Source organism: Ranitomeya variabilis, chromosome 3 (genome assembly GCF_051348905.1).
Source record: "Ranitomeya variabilis isolate aRanVar5 chromosome 3, aRanVar5.hap1, whole genome shotgun sequence".
NCBI lineage: Eukaryota > Metazoa > Chordata > Amphibia > Anura > Dendrobatidae > Ranitomeya > Ranitomeya variabilis.
In genome coordinates, this window is record NC_135234.1 from 160,927,356 (window position 1) to 160,951,552 (window position 24,197).

Here is a 24,197-nt window from a genome sequence, read left to right on the forward strand (position 1 = left end):
CAAAACCCTCAGGTGCAACTCTCACTAGAGTCACTGGGGCCCCAGAATCGACCAGTCCATGCATTTCCATCTCATGCACCCGCAGGGCACACCCCCATAAACTTTCACCAGGTGGATAGTTCACACAACATACCGGACACACATAACTTACACGCCCTGGGTGCCCATTTGTCTGCGGTACCTCTTTTCGGGCTACCACCCCTTTTTGGGACTCCGCCCCTTTTGGGCAACCATTCCCATTTGGGTGACCACCCCTTTTAGGGACACCACCCCTTCCCTGGGTACACCCCGTGGACTCCCCCAAGGCACTCAGGCCCCAGTTCGCACAGTACACCACTATGTCTCTGGGCTTGTACTGGCCCTTTAAGAGTCTGCACAATCTGAGGAAGAGAAAAAAAAAATTTCTTTTTCTTTTTATATGTCACTTCACCAGCTCCTGCTGGTACCGCCACAGCTCCCGCTGCAGTCACATACAACCGGCACCTCCGGCTGCCAACCACAAGCCACTGCCACTGCAGCTCCACCTGCTGTGGAACCTCTTGCTGCAACTGTAGCTACGCTCCACAAGGCTATGCACGGCTCCACCGCAAACTTCGCGGACCCGCCGATCCACAGCAAGCCGCTTGTCACCTTCGTGGACCCGCCGATCCACAGCAAGACGCTTGTCAGCTTCGTGGCCCCGCCGAGCCACAGCAATTAACTCCACATGTGCGTCCTGGATCGTTGCCCGCATTCTCCACCATATGTAAGATTGCTCTTACTGAGTGTATTGGGGGACACTCGCTTGGCACGGGATTAATGTAGTCAGGCACGATTTTTGAACACAAAAATAGTCCATGCGGTTTATTAAAGTGTCATAAACCGGGTTATGCACAGTTCATTATGTACATCTCATGAAACACAACAGGCACCAACTGGTGATATTAACTTGCAGCTTTAAACACTTCATTTACGGCTTTGACTCACGGACACTAAACATGCTGGACCTCTCACTTCGCCCAGTTACCATGGGTGTCCGTACGCTGAACAGTTCACCAACGTCCCAAGTCACATACAGCACATATGACTCTCGGTCGCGGTCTCTAATCACGCCAAACCTCACTCCGTTCAGTTGCTGTGGGAGACCACACAGTTCATAGAACACCACAAGCACCAACAGTCTGTATAGGTACCTGACGGGAGCTCCTGCTCCACCTGCTGACTCCTTGTCAGTCCACTCCTCCGGGTAAGCTGCCTCACAGGGATCACCAACTTGCCTGGCCGGCACACATTAGTCAGTCCAGACCCACCGAAGGACTGTAGCTTCCCCACACAGTAGCTGTCACTGGCTCTGCAGATCCCGGTCCTCACCTCGTGCGGTTCAGGGATCCGGTCCTACTCCCAGACCTCCCAACACCCAGGTTACACAGGATCACACAGGTGGCCAGTCCGGGTACTATTCAGGACGTCCATCCCCAGCTGAGACCGTCCAATACCCAGGCCACCAGCAGCAAAGTCCCACCGTGTGCTATTCAGGATTCCTACTCCCAGGAAATCCAACACACTGGTATGTGCTCTTCAGGATTCCTACTCCCAGGAAATCCAACACATACTTCCAGGACCTTCACCACTCAGGTCCAAACACTGGTACCATAGAGGAACATGTGACCCACACCCTGGTCACATTATATACCCTTAACCACTCCCACAGGTGGGAGTGTGGATGTGTGGCTAGTTTGTCCCACCCATCTCACACAACTAGCCTAGTAAGTCTCCCTTGACTATTATACAACACTACACATACTCTTGAGAGACTACAGGTCCCAGAACAACCACATTACATCAGACTTACCACGCAGACTCCCTCTGCGACACATATCGGCCATTCACAACAATGCCAGTCATTGTTTCACCACCATTATCACAACAGATATGCCTCTATGCATATCCCAAGGAGCACACACAGCGCCCCCTAGCTGCCACAGGGGTCACTGCACCACACATGGAAGACGAGGTAAGCCAAGGGGGACTAGTGGGCAACAATGTCTAATTTCTCTATAGAATGTAAAATGTTGGGAAGAGGTGGCTGGGATTTCATTAATTAACTCGTCAACCTGGATTGTAACTACTGCTCATACTGGCTGTGGTGGTTGGTCTCCATGGTAATGAGCTGTAAACAATGTAAGACACCCTTATCAAAGCAGAAGAAAGACAATAGAAAAAAATACAGGAACGATTTATATCTTTGTACTGTGTTAGCCAGTAGATAGAATAATATTTGGAATTGAGAGTCCTCAGTGGTTGATACCTCCAAGCCATCAGATACAATCGTATATGTTCCAACCCCATGGATATGGATGAACACCTTGGTAGCCTCAGAAAGACCTTTTTGAATCAGGGCTACCATCCAAAAACAATTGAAAACCAGATCACAAGAGCCACCAGAATATCAAGGAATCACCTGTAATATTACAAAGCTAAAGAAGAAAATAACTGGGTACCTCTAGTAGTCACCTACACTCCAAATCTGAAGGTGCTAAGTGGAGCTGCAAGGAAATTACAACCTTTACTGCAAAAAGATGCCCGATTACAATCCATTTTTCCAGACCCCCACTACTGTGTTTTAGGCAGCCCCCAAATCTAAGAAGTATCATTATCAGAAGTTTCCAGTCCTCTCCAACAGCTGCAGGATCCTTTCCTTGAAACCAGAAAAAATGTAAAACCTTTCCACTTATAATGATCACAGACAAGATAAAGATCCCCAATTCACATCAGGACTACAAGATCCCAGGTACTTTCAGCTGCGTCACTTCTTATGTGGTGTACCTAATTATTTGTACTAAATGTCCACCTGGGGGTCTGTCTGTAGGGGAGACAGGGCAAAAACTGAGAACAAGAATACATTCTCACCGCCACACAATAAGAGAAAAAAGAATGGATCTACCTGTGGCCAAACATTTTTGCATGCCTGATCATAGCACCATGCACCTGAAATTACTTCAAAAACCGCCACAAACAACGATCAAAAAACCCCAAAGACAATTTAATTAATCATAAATGTAACAATATTTTATTATACAGGATCAGGATGGGAGACAAAAGGAAAAAACAGGGCAGATGTTATTCCACACATGTAGGGAAACGCTGGGGTACATGCTGTGGAGCTGGCTCTATATGAATACCTGAAATTACTTGTATTGAAAGGTAATTTCAAATCTCAGAGAGACAGGAGAATCTGGGAGTATAAACTTATGACGACCTTTGATACACTTAGTGCAGGAATAGAGTGTTATAATATCCTTTGATAAGTCATAGCATATTACATAATACGTTTAGTCCAGGTAGAAATCACGATTTCTTATTTTAAATCAGTATGTCATCGTTTTTCCTATCGCTTTATCACAAAGGGTTTTAATCCAGTGCGTACATACCTATAAATCTTATATGAAAACTAATTAATATGGATAGATAGGTAGAGAAATGTAAGGAAAGAAAAAGAGGAAGAGGGAGAAGTGGAGGGAAGCTTCAAATTTAAGAGTGGATAGTGTTATTGGCAGTTATTTTCCTATAATTTCATGAGACAGACGAAGAGAATATTAGCATCCAATTATAGCTTGTTGAGTTTTGGTGTAAGAGACCAGACCATCACTTATTCTATGTTTCAGACTGTTGGCCTATGCTGCTGTCTAATTATATCAATTTTATAACATAAGAATAAAACTAACATGGTCAATCACATATAACCAAGCATATCCAAACGTTGTACAACAAAGTAGAAAAACATGTAAAAGATTAAAGAAAAGCAGAGAGATAAGCATAGAGTTAGAACTCACAGTATCTGCATCAGCATCAGGGATATTTAAATGGGTCCATTTCCTGTCTGAACCTGGCTGGGCATTCTTATAGAAAGAACAAAAGTAGAAAGAGCAGAAATGTTAAAGAATTAGAAACACGCACAAAGAGAAATGCTAAGAAAATAGTGAAATCAATATAAAGTTATACTGAATAAATGATTTAATTAAAAAGAAGTAGAGACTGGTACTGACTGTGGGTGTAATTAGTCAGTAAATTAATGCAGTAATTTCTTATTATTATTAGCCAAATATTTCACCGAATATTAAGTATGATAGCAGTTGGAGAGACTAGCCTAAGAAAGTAAATTCTATTAACAGTTTGTAAATGTTAAAGACAGTCATGTATAGGAAAAGAGCCCAACGATCTGACAAACACTACATTGAAACCTATAATGATCAGATTGATTTTCTATAAGGCCATGTGCACACTATGTGGATTTAGTGCGGATCCGCAGCGGATTTTTCCGCTCAGAAACGCTGTAGATCCGCACTGTGATTTACAGTACAATGTAAATCAATGGGAAAAAAAAAAAGCTGTGCAGATGGTGCCGAAAAATCCGTGCAGAAACACTGCGGATTTAAAAGAAGTGCATGTCACTTCTTTTGTGCGGATCTGCAGCGTTTCTGCACCCTTCCAATATAGAAATCCGCAGTGGTAAAAATCGGAGAAAATTCGCACAAAATCCACATAATTTCCGCATAAAAACCGCACAAAATCAGCATAAAATCCGCTGCAAATCTGCATCTGCGGATTCTGCCAGGAGATTCTGCACCTCATTCTGCAACGTGTGCACACAGCCTAAGGGCTCATACCAAATACAATGAAAAGAAACATTCCGATTTCAGTCCAAAAAGGTGGGACGAGTGTCATGAAAGTGTCATGCGAGTTTCATGTGAGTATAATCCAATTTTTAACACCTAGCTGTAATGATACTGCCTGGTGTCACAGAGAGGCAGCCTAAGGGGGCACTAGAGGGAGCGCAGGCAAAGGGAGAAATGAGGCTCGAAGTGTACACAGGACCTGAACTAGGCAGATCACGTGATCACTGCAGGGACGATGGGGGCAGAGGTACAGCGCGAGAATGGAGGGTCTACCAAAAAACGCAGGACACAGAGTATTAAGACAGAGACGTAGTCAAAGGACAAGCGAGGGTCGGGAGCCAGGTAGGAGTGAGGTACCAAGGGGCAAAACAGCTGATTAGTCAGAGACAAGCCAAGGGGTCAGAAAGCCAAGACAGACAGAGAAGTACCAAGCAGAAAACAGGGGCAGTAGTCAGGGGGCAAGCCGGGTCATACAGAGCAAGGCACACACGCACAGAGGCACAATGATTGCAGACGAATAACCTGGGTCAGCTATCTCAAACTGAGTAGACGGAAGTATAACCGACTCAGAACCCAGGAACTACCAGCATTAAATAGCCGCCCCAGAACAAAAGAGAGGCGGACTAATTTGACACAGACCTGACCAGGAAGGAGCCAGAGCCAGCCCAGGCAGAGTCATGACACTAGCATTTAATTTATACCTGTTTACATGCAAATGCGATCAGATTGCAATGCGAATTTTAACATGAGCTTTTACATAGTGGAATTATCTATGTAATTTACACATAGTTTTCCAAGGAAATAGTCTTCAAGATTATATATATATATATATATATATATATATATATATATATATAAAAAAGATATATATATATATATATATATATATATATATATATATATATATATTAGCTATTGAACCCATTCTACGCCCGGGTGGCAAGCATTTATATTGGTATATGGTCTCCATCCCGGTATGTGCTGCTCCCATCTTGCTCTCCCATCCTGTCATGTGCTGCTCCATCCTGCGCCCCCATCCTGTCATGTGGTGCTCCCATCCTGCGCCCCCATCCTGTCATGTGCTGCTCCATCCTGCGTCCCCATCCTGTAATGTTCTCCCATCCTGCACCCCAATCCTGTCATGTGCTGTTCCATCCTGCGCCCCCATCCTGTCATGTGCTGTTCAATCCTGCGCCCCAATCCTGTCATGTGCTGTTCCATCCTGCGCCTCCATCCTATCATGTGCTGCTCCATCCTGCGTCTCCATCCTGTCATGTGCTCCCATCCTGCGCCCCATCCTGTGATATGCTGCTCCATCCTACACCCCCATCTTGTCATGTGTGTGCGCCCCCATTCTGTCATGTGCTGCTCCCATCCTGTGCCCCCATCCAGTCATATGCTCCCATCCTGCGCCCCATCTAGTCATGTGCTCCCATCCTGCACCCCCATCTTGTCATGTGTGCGCCCCCATTCTGTCATGTGCTGCTGCCATCGTGCGCAATCATTCTGTCATGTGCTGCTCCCATCCTGCGCCCCCATTCTGTCATGTGGTGCTCCCATCCTGCGCCCCCATTCTGTCATGTGCTGCTCCCATCCTGTGCCCCCATTCTGTTGTAATGTGCTGCACCCATTCTGCCTGTTCCTGTTTCCATTCTGCCATATGTTGCTCTCATCTTTCTCTCTCCGGCTCTACTGTCTGAGTACGGCTGTGCTGAGTGTGGGCGGCTGTGCTGAGTGCGGGCGGCTGTGCTGAGTGCGGGCGGCTGTGCTGAGTGTGGGTGGCTGTGCGTGGCTGTGTTGAGTGCGGGCGGCTGTGCGTGGCGGTGCTGAGTGCAGGCGGCTGTGTTGAGTGCGGGCGGCTGTGCGTGGCTGTGCTGAGTGCCGGCGGCTGTGCTGAGTGTTGGCGGCTGTGCTGAGTGCCGGTGGCTGTGCGTGGCTGTGCTGAGTGCCGGCGGCTGTGCTGAGTGCCGGCGGCTGTGCTGAGTGCCGGCGGCTGTGCTGAGTGCGGGCGGCTGTGCGTGGCTGTGCTGAGTGCGGGCGGCTGTGCGTGGCTGTGCTGAGTGCAGGCGGCTGTGTTGAGTGCGGGCGGCTGTGCGTGGCTGTGCTGAGTGCCGGCGGCTGTGCTGAGTGTTGGCGGCTGTGCTGAGTGCCGGTGGCTGTGCGTGGCTGTGCTGAGTCCTGTGCCCCCATCCAGTCATATGCTCCCATCCTGCGCCCCATCCAGTCATGTGCTCCCATCCTGCACCCCCATCTTGTCATGTGTGCGCCCCCATTCTGTCATGTGCTGCTGCCATCGTGCGCAATCATTCTGTCATGTGCTGCTCCCATCCTGCGCCCCCATTCTGTCATGTGGTGCTCCCATCCTGTGCCCCCATTCTGTCATGTGCTGCTCCCATCCTGTGCCCCCATTCTGTTGTAATGTGCTGCACCCATTCTACCTGTTCCTGTTTCCATTCTGCCATATGTTGCTCTCATCTTTCTCTCTCCGGCTCTACTGTCTGAGTACGGCTGTGCTGAGTGCGGGCGGCTGTGCTGAGTGCGGGCGGCTGTGCTGAGTGCGGGCGGCTGTGCTGAGTGTGGGTGGCTGTGCGTGGCTGTGTTGAGTGCGGGCGGCTGTGCGTGGCGGTGCTGAGTGCAGGCGGCTGTGTTGAGTGCGGGCGGCTGTGCGTGGCTGTGCTGAGTGCCGGCGGCTGTGCTGAGTGTTGGCGGCTGTGCTGAGTGCCGGTGGCTGTGCGTGGCTGTGCTGAGTGCCGGCGGCTGTGCTGAGTGCCGGCGGCTGTGCTGAGTGCCGGCGGCTGTGCTGAGTGCGGGCGGCTGTGCGTGGCTGTGCTGAGTGCGGGCGGCTGTGCGTGGCTGTGCTGAGTGCAGGCGGCTGTGTTGAGTGCGGGCGGCTGTGCGTGGCTGTGCTGAGTGCCGGCGGCTGTGCTGAGTGTTGGCGGCTGTGCTGAGTGCCGGCGGCTGTGCGTGGCTGTGCTGAGTGCCGGCGGCTGTGCTGAGTGCGGGCGGCTGTGCGTGGCTGTGCTGAGTGCGGGCGGCTGTGCTGAGTGCGGGCGGCTGTGCTGAGTGCGGGCGGCTGTGCGTGGCGGTGGTGAGTGCGGGCAGCTGTGGGTGGCGGTGCTGAGTGCGGGCGGCTGTTCGTGGCAGTGCTGAGTGCGGGCGGCTGTGCGTGGCGGTGCTGAGTGCGGGCGGCTGTGCGTGGCTGTGCTGAGTGCCGGCGGCTGTGCTGAGTGCCGGCGGCTGTGCTGAGTGCCGGCGGCTGTGCTGAGTGTGGGCGGCTGTGCGTGGCTGTGCTGAGTGCGGGCGGCTGTGCTGAGTGCGGGCGGCTGTGCTGAGTGCGGGCAGCTGTGCGTGGCGGTGGTGAGTGCGGGCAGCTGTGGGTGGCGGTGCTGACTGCGGGCGGCTGTTCGTGGCGGTGCTGACTGCGGGCGGCTGTGCGTGGCGGTGCTGAGTGCGGGCGGCTGTGCGTGGCGGTGCTGAGTGTGGGCGGCTGTGCGTGGCGGTGCTGAGTGCAGGCGGCTGTGCGTGGTGGTGCTGAGTGCGGGCGGCTGTGCTGAGTGCGGGCGGCTGTGCGTGGCGGTGCTGAGTGCGGGCGGCTGTGCGTGGCGGTGCTGAATGCGGGCGGCTGTGCGTGGCGGTGCTGAGTGCGGGCGGCTGTGCGTGGCTGTGCTGAGTGCGGGCGGCTGTGCTGAGTGCGGGCGGCTGTGCTGAGTGCGGGCAGCTGTGCTGAGTGCCGGCGGCTGTGCGTGGCTGTGCTGAGTGCGGGCGGCTGTGCTGAGTGCGGGCGGCTGTGCTGAGTGCGGGTGGCTGTGCTGAGTGCGGGTGGCTGTGCTGAGTGCCGGCGGCTGTGCATGGCTGTGCTGAGTGCGGGTGGCTGTGCTGAGTGCGGGCGGTTGTGCGTGGCGGTGGTGAGTACGGCCGGCTGTGCGTGGCAGTGGTGAGTGCGGGCGGCTGTGCGTGGCGGTGCTGAGTGCGGGCGGCTGTGCTGAGTGCCGGCGGCTGTGCTGAGTGCCGGCGGCTGTGCTGAGTGCGGGCGGCTGTGCGTGGCGGTGCTGAATGCGGGCGGCTGTGCGTGGCGGTGCTGAGTGCGGGCGGCTGTGCGTGGCTGTGCTGAGTGCGGGCGGCTGTGCTGAGTGCGGGCGGCTGTGCTGAGTGCGGGCAGCTGTGCTGAGTGCCGGCGGCTGTGCGTGGCTGTGCTGAGTGCGGGCGGCTGTGCTGAGTGCGGGCGGCTGTGCTGAGTGCGGGTGGCTGTGCTGAGTGCGGGTGGCTGTGCTGAGTGCCGGCGGCTGTGCATGGCTGTGCTGAGTGCGGGTGGCTGTGCTGAGTGCGGGCGGTTGTGCGTGGCGGTGGTGAGTACGGCCGGCTGTGCGTGGCAGTGGTGAGTGCGGGCGGCTGTGCGGGGCGGTGCTGAGTGCGGGCGGCTGTGCTGAGTGCCGGCGGCTGTGCTGAGTGCCGGCAGCTGTGCGTGGCGGTGGTGAGTGCGGGCAGCTGTGCGTGGCGGTGGTGAGTGTGGGCGGCTGTGCGTGGTGGTGGTGAGTGCGGGCGGCTGTTCGTGGCGGTGCTGAGTGCGGGCGGCTGTGCGTGGCGGTGCTGAGTGCGGGCGGCTGTGCGTGGCAGTGCTGAGTGCGGGCGGCTGTGCGTGGCGGTGCTGAGTGCGGGCGGCTATGCGTGGTGGTGCTGAGTGCGGGCGGCTGTGCTGAGTGCGGGCTGCTGTGCTGAGTGCGGGCTGCTGTGCTGAGTGCGGGCTGCTGTGCTGAGTGCGGGCGGCTGTGCTGAGTGCCGGCGGCTGTGCGTGGCTGTGCTGAGTGCGGGCGGCTGTGCTGAGTGCGGGCGGCTATGCGTGGCGGTGCTGAATGCGGGCGGCTGTGCATGGCGGTGCTGAGTGCGGGCGGCTGTGCGTGGCTGTGCTGAGTGCGGGCGGCTGTGCTGAGTGCCGGCGGCTGTGCTGAGTGCCGGCGGCTGTGCGTGGCTGTGCTGAGTGCGGGCGGCTGTGCTGAGTGCGGGCGGCTGTGCTGAGTGCGGGTGGCTGTGCTGAGTGCGGGCGGCTGTGCTGAGTGCGGGCGGTTGTGCGTGGCGGTGGTGAGTACGGCCGGCTGTGCGTGGCAATGGTGAGTGCGGGCGGCTGTGCGTGGCGGTGCTGAGTGCAGGCGGCTGTGCTGAGTGCCGGCGGCTGTGCTGAGTGCCGGCGGCTGTGCGTGGCGGTGGTGAGTGCGGGCGGCTGTGCGTGGCGGTGGTGAGTGCGGGCGGCTGTGCGTGGTGGTGGTGAGTGCGGGCGGCTGTTCGTGGCGGTGCTGAGTGCGGGCGGCTGTGCGTGGCGGTGCTGAGTGCGGGCGGCTGTGCGTGGCGGTGCTGAGTGCGGGCGGCTGTGCATGGCGGTGCTGAGTGCGGGCGGCTATGCGTGGTGGTGCTGAGTGCGGGCGGCCGTGCGTGGCTGTGCTGAGTGCGGGCGGCTGTGCTGAGTGCGGGCTGCTGTGCTGAGTGCGGGCGGCTGTGCTGAGTGCCGGCGGCTGTGCGTGGCTGTGCTGAGTGCGGGCGGCTGTGCTGAGTGCGGGCGGCTATGCGTGGCGGTGCTGAGTGCGGGCGGCTGTGCGTGGCGGTGGTGAGTGCGGGCGGCTGTGCGTGGTGGTGGTGAGTGCGGGCGGCTGTGCGTGGCGGTGGTGAGTGCGGGCGGCTGTGCGGGGTGGTGCTGAGAGTGCAGGCGGCTGTGCTGGGCGCCGAGTGCTGGGGGCTTGAGCAGGCGGGGACACCGGCGCGCTGTGAGGGTCAAGTGCCGGAGTCGCCGCTAGCTCAGGCCTCCGGCACTTGCTATATTTACCTGTCCCCCGTTCCACTGCTGCGCGCCTCTCTGTCTTCCGGGGTCCTCTGCCTGTGACTGTTCAGTCAGAGGGCGGCGCGCATTAAGCGCGTCATCGCGCCATCTGACCTGAACATCGCAGGCAGAGGAGGTGAGGACGGAGTAGCGTGCATCGGTGGAACGGAGGACAGGTAAATATTGCATACTCACCCTCCTGGCTCGTCCCTGCTTCTCCATTGGAGATCGCGGTGTGCGTTCAGTGCTTACGCATACCGCGATCTCCTGGGAGCGTCGCTCTGTGGGGTCCAGACTGCGCCGGCGCTTGTGCTTGCGCGGTCTATAAAGGCTTCGGACAGAGTGACGCTCCCAGTGTTATATTATAGATATATATATCAAGCCTTGGCTTGAGAAAGGATTGTATCCGAAACGTCGCCATGCCATTTGGGCAATAAACATCACTTTTTTTTTCTGGAAGTCTGCTGTGCTGTTTCCCCTTTTTTTTTCTACTATTGCAAGGAGCCATCTGAGATTAATGGCTGGGGATGCATGCACTTTGTTAAGGTACTGTGTTTGGTGCTGTTCCAATTTTTTAACCTATATATATTATATATATATATAGAGAGAGAGAGAGAGAGAGAGAGAGAGAGAGAGAGAGAGAGAGAAAGTGAGAGATTAGACAGACAGATAGATAGATAAAAAAAGATATATATATATATATATATATATATATATATATATATATATATATATATGCAGCGCCCCAGAGTCCTGGTCGTTGCAGTACTGATGCTCCGCCGCTAAGGGGGGCTATGGTACGTCTGATGGCACTGAAGGAGTTCACCTGACCAGGTATCACAGACACCAATACACTTCACAGTCTGGCCTCCAGGGGGAGCTAAGGGTGCTATGTATTAGGCCACTCCTCACAATCTGGTAAAACTGGGGGTTAGAGAGGAAGTTAGACAGAAGCTGACTGGGAATCGAACAGGCAACACCCTGTGGCAGAGGGTGTTGCGGGGAGAGACTCAGGGGGGTCCCTGTCAGGGGTGGGATCCTGACAGGGGCCTAGCGAACAGAGAGAACGTTACGGGACCGCACCTGCACTTGATCGCGGCGGTACCCTAAGAAAGGACAAGAAGCGAGGTATATTGTGCTGAGTTAGAAACGAGATCAACGCAACAAGGAGAAATACCAGTAGGAGTCGTGTTGTAAGACGAGTCAACATCCTACTGAGGCACGTAGCCGGTGGCCGGAACGCCGAGGAAGTACTAGGCTCCAAGCAATACTTCAAACCTATGGCAGGACAGTCAGCTATAGGCGGGCTGTCTCACACAAATCACCTACGAAGACACAGGGGGCAACAACAGGAGAAGGGCGACACTAGGGTCCAGGAAGAGCTCCGAGCCTACCCGTCATACGGGTGCGTCCTAGCCATATCATCTGGGGGACGAAAGAGAACATCATAATCGAGTTGTGAGGGAACTTCAGAAACAGACACAACAGTTGTGGGGACTATCCCGTAAGCACAGCAGGGGAGGACCACAACACACAAGCGCTAGAAGGTAGGCACAGATTTCCACCTGCAAAGGGAGCTCTGGAGGTGCCATCGGACCGGCCGGACTTACGCAGCCCGGTTAGCCGTATTCCGGACTGAGGATCCTGGAACCTTCAGTAAAGAGGTAAAGAGACTGCAACCTGGTGTCCTCGTTATTTACTGTGACCGGCACTGCACCGCACTACCACCACCATCCACACCTATTATTGGGCGCCCCTCAGCAGGGTCACGGACCGGGTCTAGCCACCGTGACAACCCCAGACCAGAGACTCAGAGGCCCGGTACCGGGTACCCCTCGGCCCTGCGGCAGTGGGGGCGCTACATATATATATATATATATATATATATATATATAAATATGTCAGTGAGATATAAAATCAGTCATTTGTGTGTAGTTTACAGTACATAGTTTTTGTTTAGTAAATAAGTTCCTTTAGGGAAAAAAGGTGTGGGATCACCCGACATTTTATTAACCAGCAGAGGGAAACTGGACAGCTGGGGGCAGATTTTTAAGCCTGGGAAGGGGTAATACCCATGGGGCTTCCCAGGCTATTAATATCTCACAGCTGCATACTTAGCCTTTCCTGGTTATCAAAATGGGGGACTCCCCCAAAAAAAATTACATAGGGTCCCCCTATAATTAATATCCAGCAAAGGCTAGGCAGATAGCTACCTACGGGCTGATATTTATAGGGGCCATGGGCCACCCAAGAAAAGGTGCATCAATAAGATGCACCAATTCTGGCACTTAGCCTTGCTCTTCCCACTTGCCCTGGTGCGGTGGCAATTTGGGTGATAGTTGGGGGGTTGATGTCAACTATGTATTGTCAGGTGACATCAAGCCCAAAGGCTAGTAAATATCAAGCACAGTGTGGGAAGACTAAGTGCAACACGAGGGGAAGAGGAGAAGGAAGCCCAAATGCTAGGGAAAGGGGGAGTAGAGACCCCTAGGCAGATCTAATAGCACTCTGCCTCCCCTACTGCCCCTATATTTGTTTCATACCAATTGCCGAGCCGGAACCTAAGCCCTGTATATTCCTAGAGCTAGGTCCTGAATAGGGAAGTGGGAAGGATGAGCACTGCTCAGTCCCCATTGTACATAAAAGAGAAGGAGGAAGACACAAAAGGGGAAGCAACTTAGCTTGAGCAGACACAGAGAGGTAATGCCAAACGTCCTCTAACAGCACCAGAGAGGAAGTAAGCTGACTGGTATAGCTCCAGGCCTTCACAAGGGAAAATGTGAATATCACCGGCGACTCCCTTAAGAAGACTGAGTGTCTATAAACACCCAGGTCCAGGTGTGTCAATTAGAGCCAGAGGAAGGTTGCCACTGGATCCACAAGTCAGAAGGATTAAGAAGGTTTTTGCAATGCCAAACACAGAGACCTTCTGCAGTCAAATGCAGAGCGACCATCTGTAGCATCTGACTCACCCGTGACAGTAAAAGAGAAGCATTTATAAGATGCCCCCATTACTAACCCCATAGTGATATTGTATTAAAAAACACACACCAAGAATAAAGTTATTTAATTAACATAATGACACAGACTACTTTAATTAATCTAAATTAAACTAAACCAGCTATACTCACGTCAAAAACCAAGCAACTGAAGCTAACATCACTTGTAACAGAATTAAAATAATAAACAACCATATTCCTCACCTGTTTGCTGAGAAGATAATAATCCATTTGTCCCTTGACGCGTCTAGCTCTGCTACACCTAGATGGCAGGCTGCATTGTTGCATGATGTGACTATACAGCCTGCCATGTAGCAGAAACTCTGAGCTGCGCGTGCTTGATCAGCTCAATGTCTAACAGTGAACTTTCACCTCACTGATGTAATTGCAAGCTTGAGAAAGTTCGCACGTACGTGGTGCTGTCAAAAAGGTCCTGTGAGTTCACAGCCAATGACCTCAGTTTAATTCACTCACATCAGCGTGAGCGCCGTTAGAATGTTTGCCATGGCTGTATTGTCACCTGACAATACAAAGGTGATATCAATCTCCCCCAAAATAGTCAATTTTTGGACCAAAATTATTGTGTGAACTGTACAAGTCCAAGCGGTTTTTAAAAATTTTAACCCACCATAATTTTACACAAAGCATGTCAAACTGTATGCATGAATCACTGATTCCATAAAAAGTTTTGGAGGCTGTCACGTACCTGCATCTCAGCACATGACTGGAGGTTGCGCCTGCAAGGGTTAATCTATCTCCTCTCAGTCCAGCATTCAGCCTCTGTCCTATACTGCAATGGGAGCATAAATCACACCCCTGAAACAGACCATGCACCCTGCTCATACACGCTGCCACCACTCATTGAACACACGGGCGATGAGTCCCGGAAATACTACTACTATATGCCAATCAGAGGGAGCAAACACTCTAAGGCTATGGATTCTTTAGAGCATACAAGGATCAAGCTTATTAAAGTTTTAAGCTTTAATAGAAAAGGTACAGTGCTTCAATATAAGATATTTAAAATATGGAAACAAAGTGACATACAAATATGCAAAACAGTTATCAAAACAAAATGGAGAAACTTACAGAAATATCTAACTTTGCAGTCTGGTAGTCTGCTCCCTGAGGGGGGGGATGAATATGGAATGGCTCACATCAGCTTGGCTGCCCCTCAATCTGTGAGCAGCTTTCTATGTGTAAAGGCCTAATTTATAGAGTCAACCCAGGGGGTATGTTCCCACAGTCAGGAACCGGCAGCGCTTTGGACGCAGCACGTGTCCGCTCTGTCCAAAGCGATGCCGCCTTTTGAACGCAGGTGATTCCGCATGTGCTCATTGAACCGTGCAGAATCACTGTGCCCAATAGATTGTACGGGGACATTTATCTTGCTGAAACTGATCGTCTCCGCAAGATAAATTGGCATTCTGCGGTCTGGAAAGACGGGCCGAATGTGCGGCTCCGCAGGGAAGCTTCAAATCCCATCCACTATGCTGCAACATCTGGCCGCTGCGGTTTGACGCTGTGGATGTACTCAGCGTCCAACCCGCAGCGTTTACTGACTGTGGGAACATACCCTTAGAAAGACTTTTAGTATGGTGGTTCAGCAACAGTATCACCACTATAGGACACTGATTCCTGAAACTGTACACACAGGTCTGGACAACTACTTGCTCCCTCCAGTCTCTGAGCTGTGCAATGGCATTAGTGTGGCGGCATCAGTCCTTTTATAACCTCTGATGAGGTAATGCAGCCAGCCAATCACAGTAATGCGACTAACAAGATGGCTACAACATTGCAGTGACTGGTAGACAATCTTTGCATGTTTATTGGCTGTGTAACAGACACTAAACATGCGGGGCTAGGATTCGAGCATTAAATCTGAGCATCAGCTAATACTTGGAAAGTGCCGAGCACATCCGAGCACCCAGATACTCGAGTGATATCCAAGTATCACAAAGCATGTTCGGTCATCCCTAATGTTTAGTACCAGGAGTTTACACCCCAATGATCCCATTTTTCTTTTAAGATTCAGTGGTGTTACTCTGTATAGAACAAATGTTCATTTTAGTTTGTGCCACCAACACTTCTACATCCTCTCAGAGCCTTTTTCAAAAGTACTGGGAGTGGACTCTAAGCTGTACAGTATGTTTTTTTTTCTATAATTAAGGTTTTCAATTGGAAAAAAGGAGCAGTTGCCAGAAAAAAGTCTTAATAGTAGGTTTCAATCATTTTACATATTCCAATCCTCAAAGCAAACAATTTTTCCACTTTTTTCAACTCTGCTTGGCTTTTCACTTAGTTAACTCAGCAAGCACACAGGGCAGACACTGTACCAAGAGGATGAAATCTTCTCATTACTAGAACGATAACTTGACAGTAGTGACAGTACCAACTGCAGATCTTACAAGAATATCTGTCCCCTTTGTGGTTTTCGATATCCCCTTTACAAGAGATCTGAACTGTGAGACACACAGAGAATAATGCAGCAGTGCTTCGCTGTCTCATTGAATCCTGCTTGGCTTTTCGTTGCTATGAACTATAATAATATTGTTATCCAGACTGTGAGAAAGATATTATAAATGACTGTGCTACTTCCAAAGCTGTAACTACTTAAAGGGAACATGTAAAAAAAACAACCCTCTATTAACCTGTAGATATGGGGTTAATTGTTAGGTTAATAGCATTATTAACCTGCCCAGCGCCTGAACTTAGCCGCACACTGCTGGGAGAAAATTAACTTTATTCCCCCCAGCAGCATTCTGGTTTCAGTCATGGAGGTGGCCATGGTGCTGGTTGAGTCACTGCTCTGTGTATAGAGAGGGCGGTTGTAACCGTACTGTTAAGTCTTGACATTATTTGGATGATATGTATAAGAGATAAAAAAAATATAAAATCCAATATTTTATATGGAATAACACTAATATTTGCCCCTAATTATCTTACACTTTTATTTTACCATGATTGATTACATATTAGACAAAATGTAAAAAGTAATTAACCTACAGTACAAACTTGAACTACATGAACAAAAATGTGTCATCTGGGGAGCATCCCTATTGGCATTGGCACATGGATCCTGTTTTCTGAGTTTGTCCCCTCTTTCACAAAAGAAGGCACAAGTATTATAAGTGGCAGTAATGAATAGATTGTGAAATGAATGGGATACTTTGTCCACTCCGAAGAAGCCAGACGCAAAACGTGCGTTAGGGGTGTCATTCTTTGATCTTATGGGCAGCATGGTGTCTCAGTGGTTAGCACCGCAGCCTTGAGGCGCTGGAGTCCTGGGTTCAAACCCCACCAAGGACAACAACTGCAAGGAGTTTGTATGTTCTCCCCATGTTTGCGTGGGTTTCCTCCGAGTATTCCGGTTTACTCCCACACTCCAAAGACATACTGATAGGGAATTTAGATTGTGAGCCCCATTGGGAACAGTAATGATAATAATAATAATAATTAATAATAAATAATAAAAATGATAATGTGCGGAAACTGTAAAGTGATGCGAAATATGTTAGCGCTATATAAAAATAAAGATTATTATTATTATCTTCCCTTGGGTAATTATGCCATTTCGGTTTTACTTGGAGTTTGTATCACTTAATTGCCAATAATGATTTCATATAACAAACCACTATGCATGGAACTTTTATTTTACTTTTGATATCTATTGTATTGCTTCATTTATCCTGCTATATATATACAGTATATATATATATATGACTACATGTGATGATCATCTTTATATGCTTTAATGGTGTGTAACAGAGTATTTATTATTATATTACCCCTTCTTGGTACCAATTAATTGCTCATATACCACCACAGTATCAGCTCACTTATTTTCAGCATGTCCATCTTCTGTGGGGGTTTTTGCACATGATGGACTACTATAATTAGACTCTATGGGTGCAGATCAAATCTAACTCAGACTTCTGATAATAATTGAACTTAAAAATCTACCATCTGCACATCATACCCTTGGTTTGATTTAGCTTTGTTTTAACATCTCCATTTTAACATTCATGTTGTGTATATATATCCCCTCTTTTGTTGTACCAATAATAAAAATGTATTTAAATGTATTTTGGCTTTATACTCCTTAGTTCTTCATAAGTTTTTTAAGGTTAATTAGGAGAGCCCTTTATTTTCTTTGGTCTATATATAGGTCTTAAGTATTATAAGTGGCAGTAATTAATTGATCATGAAATTAATGGGATACTTTGTAATGAAACAAATAAGAAAGCTTAGAAAAAGATGAAAGCCATGGATTAAATAGCTTAAAGCACCACTCCACCCTTTTTTTCTTTTTTATTGCAACGCTGGAATGGTGCTACCAATCTAAGTTCCCTGCCCTTAGTCTTATACTTACCAGCCACCATCTTCAACTTTTATCGGCGCCGTGCCGGTCATCTCCAGCAATTTGTGACCTACAGGAGCCATTCAGAAGTCACAAGTCAATTTAAATCTATGAGAACCAGAACGATGTTCTCATAGACTTATATTGAGAGCTTGTGACCTTTACCACTGACTTCCGGTCAGTCAGAAGTTGTGATCATAAGACGGCGACGGGATCAGAGCGGTGCTGGGATGAGCTGAAGACAGCAGCTGGTAAGTATAAGACTAGGATCAGGGAACTTAGATTAGTGACACTACTCAATAGTTAAAATTAAAGAAAATTCTGGAGTGGTGCTTTAAAAATTATAATGTTCCTTGGTTATTGTCATAAAATTGAAAGAATTAGTCATATACTTAATTCTGTTTTATTTCATTATAACCATTTTCTGGTTCTGCAAAGTAATTATGAGGATTTAATGAAATGTATCACAATCACTTGGAAATAATGTGGGCTGGGAACCGAAAGCATAAGAACAGAACAGAATTATTAAGATAGATTTATTACAAAGTTTAGTATTTATACACTTACTAGATGGTGGCCCGATTCGAACGCATCGGGTATTCTAGAATATGTATATAGTTTATTTATGAAGATTTCAGAATAATGCAATGAATACACAGGATTCGGCCAGCCGGGCACGACCATTTAGCAAGGCGTGGTTCAAATCCCGCGCCAATTCGCGGCTGGACTGCGTCTGTCGCTGATTGTTTGCAGCCGGCAGGGCAGTAAAGCCAGGGCAAGCTCCAGGTTTTTGAGGGCCCCGGGTGAAAGAGTCTCACAGCCCACGTAGCATATAACACAGCCCACGTAGTATACAGCACAGCCACGTAGTATATAGCACAGCCACGTAGTATATAGCACAGCTACATAGTATATAAAACAGCCACGTAATATATAGCACAGCCACGTAGTAAATTGCACAGCCATGTAGTATATTGCACAGCCACGTAGTATATAGCACAGCCACGCAGCATATAGCACAACCCACGCAGTATATAACACAACCCACGTAGCATATAGCACAGCCCACGCAGTATATAACACAGCCCATGCAGTATATAACACAGCCCACGTAGTATATAGAACAGCCCATGCAGTATATAACACAGCCCGCATAATATACAGGTCCTTCTAAAAAAATTAGCATATAGTGTTAAATTTCATTATTTACCATAATGTAATGATTACAATTAAACTTTCATATATTATAGATTCATTATCCACCAACTGAAATTTGTCAGGTCTTTTATTGTTTTAATACTGATGATTTTGGCATACAGCTCCTGATAACCCAAAAAACCTGTCTCAATAAATTAGCATATCAAGAAAAGGTTCTCTAAACAACCTATTACCCTAATCTTCTGAATCAACTAATTAACTCTAAACACATGCAAAAGATACCTGAGGCTTTTAAAAACTCCCTGCCTGGTTCATTACTCAAAACCCCCATCATGGGTAAGACTAGCGACCTGACAGATGTCAAGAAGGCCATCATTGACACCCTCAAGCAAGAGGGTAAGACCCAAAAAGAAATTTCTCAACAAATAGGCTGTTCCCAGAGTGCTGTATCAAGGCACCTCAATGGTAAGTCTGTTGGAAGGCAAAAATGTGGCAGAAAACGCTGTACAACGAGAAGAGGTGACCGGACCCTGAGGAAGATTGTGGAGAAGGACCGATTCCAGACCTTGGGGAACCTGAGGAAGCAATGGACTGAGTCTGGTGTGGAAACATCCAGAGCCACCGTGCACAGGCGTGTGCAGGAAATGGGCTACAGGTGCCGCATTCCCCAGGTAAAGCCACTTTTGAACCATAAACAGCGGCAGAAGCGCCTGACCTGGGCTACAGAGAAGCAGCACTGGACTGTTGCTAAGTGGTCCCAAGTACTTTTTTCTGATGAAAGCAAATTTTGCATGTCATTCGGAAATCAAGGTGCCAGAGTCTGGAGGAAGACTGGGGAGAAGGAAATGCCAAAATGCCTGAAGTCCAGTGTCAAGTACCCACAGTCAGTGATGGTGTGGGGTGCCATGTCAGCTGCTGGTGTTGGTCCACTGTGTTTCATCAAGGGCAGGGTCAATGCAGCTAGCTATCAGGAGATTTTGGAGCACTTCATGCTTCCATCGGCTGAAATGCTTTATGGAGATGAAGATTTCATTTTTCAGCACGACCTGGCACCTGCTCACAGTGCCAAAACCACTGGTAAATGGTTTACTGACCATGGTATTACTGTGCTCAATTGGCCTGCCAACTCTCCTGACCTGAACCCCATAGAGAATCTGTGGGATATTGTGAAGAGAAAGTTGAGAGACGCAAGACCCAACACTCTGGATGAGCTTAAGGCCGCTATTGAAGCATCCTGGGCCTCCATAACATCTCAGCAGTGTCACAGGCTGATTGCCTCCATGCCACACCGCATTGAAGCAGTCATTTCTGCCAAAGGATTCCCGACCAAGTATTGAGTGCATAACTGAACATTATTATTTGATGGTTTTTTTGTTTGTTATTAAAAAACACTTTTATTTGATTGGACGGGTGAAATATGCTAATTTATTGAGACAGGTTTTTTGGGTTATCAGGAGTTGTATGCCAAAATCATCAGTATTAAAACAATAAAAGAACTGACAAATTTCAGTTGGTGGATAATGAATCTATAATATATGAAAGTTTAATTGTAATCATTACATTATGGTAAATAATGAAATTTAACACTATATGCTAATTTTTTGAGAAGGACCTGTATAACATAGCCACGTAGTATATAGCACATCCACATAGCATATTGCACAGCCACGTAGTATATAGTACAGCCCACGAAGTATACAGCACAGTGATGTAGTATATCACACAGCCCCCGCAGTATATAACACAGCCCACGCAGTATATAACACAGCCCACATAGTATATAGCAATGTGGGCACCATATCCCTGTAAAAAAAATAATTTAAATAAAAAATAGTTATATACTCACCTTCCGGCTCCCCCTGGATCCAGCCCAGGCCTTTGGCGATGCTCCTCGCGACGCTCCGTTTCCAGTAATGCCTTGCGGCAATAACCCATGATGATGTAGCGGTCTCATTGCCACAATGCATTCTTGGGACCGGAGCATAGCGAGGAGCAGGAAAGGCTGCCGCGGACGCCGGAAGGTGAGAATATAATGTTTGTTTTTTTAATTATTTTTAACATTATATGTTTTTACTATTGATGCTGCATAGGCAGCATCAATAGCAAAAAGTTGGTCACACTTACAGGGTTAATGGCAGTGTTAACGGACTGTGTTACACCGTGTTATGCTGCGGTGTAACGCAGTCCATTTAACGCACTGCTAAAACGCTATGTGAGCGCTGAATGGAGGGGAGTATGGAGGGGGCACTGACTGGAGGGGAGTAGGGAGGGGCCAATCCGCGGCTGGACTGTGCCTGTTGCTGATTGGTCGCGGCCAACTGGGCGTAACCAATCAGCGACACGGGATTTCCGTGACAAACAAACAGACAGATGGAAGTGGACCTTAGACAATTATATATAGATTGGTATTACCCAAAGACACTTATAAATATAAAAGTTTTATATTACAGGTGCTGCTGATTGGCAGGAGTCCAAGTCCTGAAACACAAACCAATCGGTCAAAGCACTGCTCTGTAGTCTGCAGCTCCTGAAAACTGCACACACAGACAGATGTACGGGCTCAACACTAAGTATAGGGGTCTGTACACAGTTCTGTGAGAGTTACTTTACAGACCCATAGACTTACTGTTGAACCCGGAGAGACTGTTCTGGGTGCACAGACTTCACAGCACTGTTTTTGGAGTGCCTTGTGGTCACAGTAGGACGTCTGTGAGTTACAGGGCAAAATAAAAGTAAGCATGGACCTAGTCAAGCTATTTGGCCTAGGAATTGTTTAGGAAAAGCCGGTATGGGCTTTTATTTTTTAAATGGACTGCAGGAAGGAAGGGGTTGGTCCCTTTCCTCCAGGTCGGGTCTTGCCAGAGGCCTATCCCCACAGATTCCAGTTTGAGAGAAAAACCCTGTAGGAATGGTTTTGGGTGTGGTTGTTTTGGTCTTGCATGGTCTTTTGGTCTTGCATGCAGGCAGAGCGGTAGCCTCTGCAGAGCTCAACTGTGTGAGGAGGCACAGAGCCAAATGGCGGCAAAAGGCCTGACACCCTCAGCGTACACAGCGGTACATTAGCCCACAACAACCAGTCAACCAGAGAACATGATTTGGGTCGGTTTTTACCGACCTCTGAGTTGCGATTGCCGGTAATTAACCGTTTACCGGCGGTCGCTAAAAAAAACAGCGATTTGCCATTTAATTTCTCTGTCCTCCGATGTGATCGCACATCTGAGGACAGAGAAATGTCCCCCCCCAATACTCACCCATCTCCCCCGGTGCTCCTCGTGGTTCCCCATGGGCGCCGCCATCTTCTTCCGGCACAAAATGGCGGGCGCAGTGATTGCCGGTAATTAACCGTTTACTGGTGACCGCAAAAAAAAAAAATGCGGTGTGTCATTCTCTGTCCTCTGATGTGATCACACATCAGAGGACAGAGAAATAGGTGGATCGGGGACACTGTTATACTTACCGGTGTCCCTGGGTCCTCCTGCTTCCTCTCCTGGCCGCTGGCTTCTTGCTTTGGTAAGAAAATGGCAGGCGCATGTGCAGGTAGAGGAAGATTCTTCCTCTTGTTTTATTTTGGTCACTGTGAGATCCTATCACAGTGATCAAAATAAAAAAAATTGCAAATAACCCCCCTGTTATCACCCCCTTAGTTAGGAAAAATAATAAAATAAAAAAATGTATGTATTTCTATTTTCCAATTAGGGCTAGGGTTAGGGCTAAGGTTAGGGTTAAAGCTAGGGTTAGGGCTAGGGTTAGGGCTAGGGTTAGGTTTAGGGCTAGGGTTAGGGTTGGGGCTAAAGTTAGGGTTAGGGTTGGGGCTAAAGTTAGGGTTAGGGTTGGGGTTAGGGTTGGGGCTAAAGTTAGGGTTAGAGTTGGCATTAGGGTTAGGGTTGGGATTAGGGTTAGGGTTGGCATTAGGGTTAGGGCTGGCATTAGGGTTACTTTTGGGATTAGGGTTAGGTTTGGGATTAGAGTTATGGTTAGGGTTAGGGTTGGGATGAGTGTCAGGGGTGTATTGGGATTAGGGTTAGGTTTGAGGTTAGGGTTGAGATTAGGATTAGGGGTGTGTTGGGTTTAAGATTTTGATTAGGGTTATGGTTAGGGTTGAGATTAGGGGTGTTTTGGGGTTAGGGTTGTGATTAGGGTTATGGTTAGGGTTGTGATTAGGATTATGGATCTGGTTGGGATTAGGGTTTATGGTGTGTTGGGGTTAGGGTTGGAGATAGAATTGGGGAGTTTCAGCTGTTTATGTACATCAGGGGGTCTCCAAACGAGACAGCCAATTTTGCGCTCAAAAAGTCAAATGGTGCTCCCTCCCTTCTGAGCTCTGCCGTGCGCCAAAACAATGGTTTACCCCCACATATGGGACATCAGTGTACTAAATACTAGTTGGACAACAACTTTTGGGGTCCAGTTTCTCCTGTTACCTTTGCGAAAATAAAAAAATTGGGGGCTAAAAAATCATTTTTGTGGAAAAAAAACATTTTTTATTTTCACGACTCTGCATTATAAACTTCCGTGGAGCACTTCGGTGTTCAAAGTGCTCACCACACATCTAGATAAGTTCCTTGGGGGGTCTAGTTTCCAAAATGGGGTCACTTGTGGGGGGTTTCTACTGTTTAGATACATCAGGGGCTCTGCAAATGCAACATAACGCCCACAGACCATTCTATCAAAGTCTGCATTCCAAAACGGCGTTTCTTCCCCTCCGAGCTCTGCCATGTGCCCAAACAGTGGTCCCCTCCACATATGGGGTATCAGCGTACTCAGAATAAATTGCACAATACATTTTGGGGTCCAATTTCTCCTTACCCTTGGGAAAATTAAAAATTGGGGGCTAAAAAAAATCATTTTTGTGGAAAAAAAATTATTTTTATTTTCACGACTCTACATTATAAACTTCTGTGAAGCACTTGGGCGTTCAAAGTGCTCACCACACATCTAGATAAGTTCCTTGTGGGGTCTAGTTTTCAAAATGGGGTCACTTGTGGGGTTTTTTTACTGTTTAGGTACATCAGGGGCTCTACAAACGCAACATAACGCCCACAGACCATTCTATCAAAGTCTGCATTCCAAAACTGCGCTCCTTCCCTTCCGAGCTCTGCCATGCACCCAAACAGTGGTCTCCCCCACATATGGGTTATCAGCGTACTCAGGATAAATTGCACAATAAATTTTGGGGTCCAATTTCTCCTGTTACTCTGGTGAAAGTAAACATTTTGGGG

General features: G+C 48.8%; 1 protein-coding gene across 7 annotated transcripts in view; it reads right to left on the reverse strand.

The window, feature by feature from the left end:
• The window catches only part of SYTL5 (synaptotagmin like 5), a 408,043-nt gene that overhangs the window by 92,601 nt on the left and 291,245 nt on the right, over positions 1-24,197 (reverse strand). For 6 of the 7 annotated variants that reach the window (XM_077294785.1, XM_077294784.1, XM_077294778.1 and 3 more), the window contains one exon: positions 3,813-3,878. The exons of the other annotated variant lie outside the window; for it this stretch is intronic. In XM_077294785.1, coding sequence (XP_077150900.1) covers positions 3,813-3,878 — 66 coding nt within the window. The remainder of the gene's footprint in view (positions 1-3,812; positions 3,879-24,197) is intronic. 7 annotated transcript variants of the gene reach the window in all.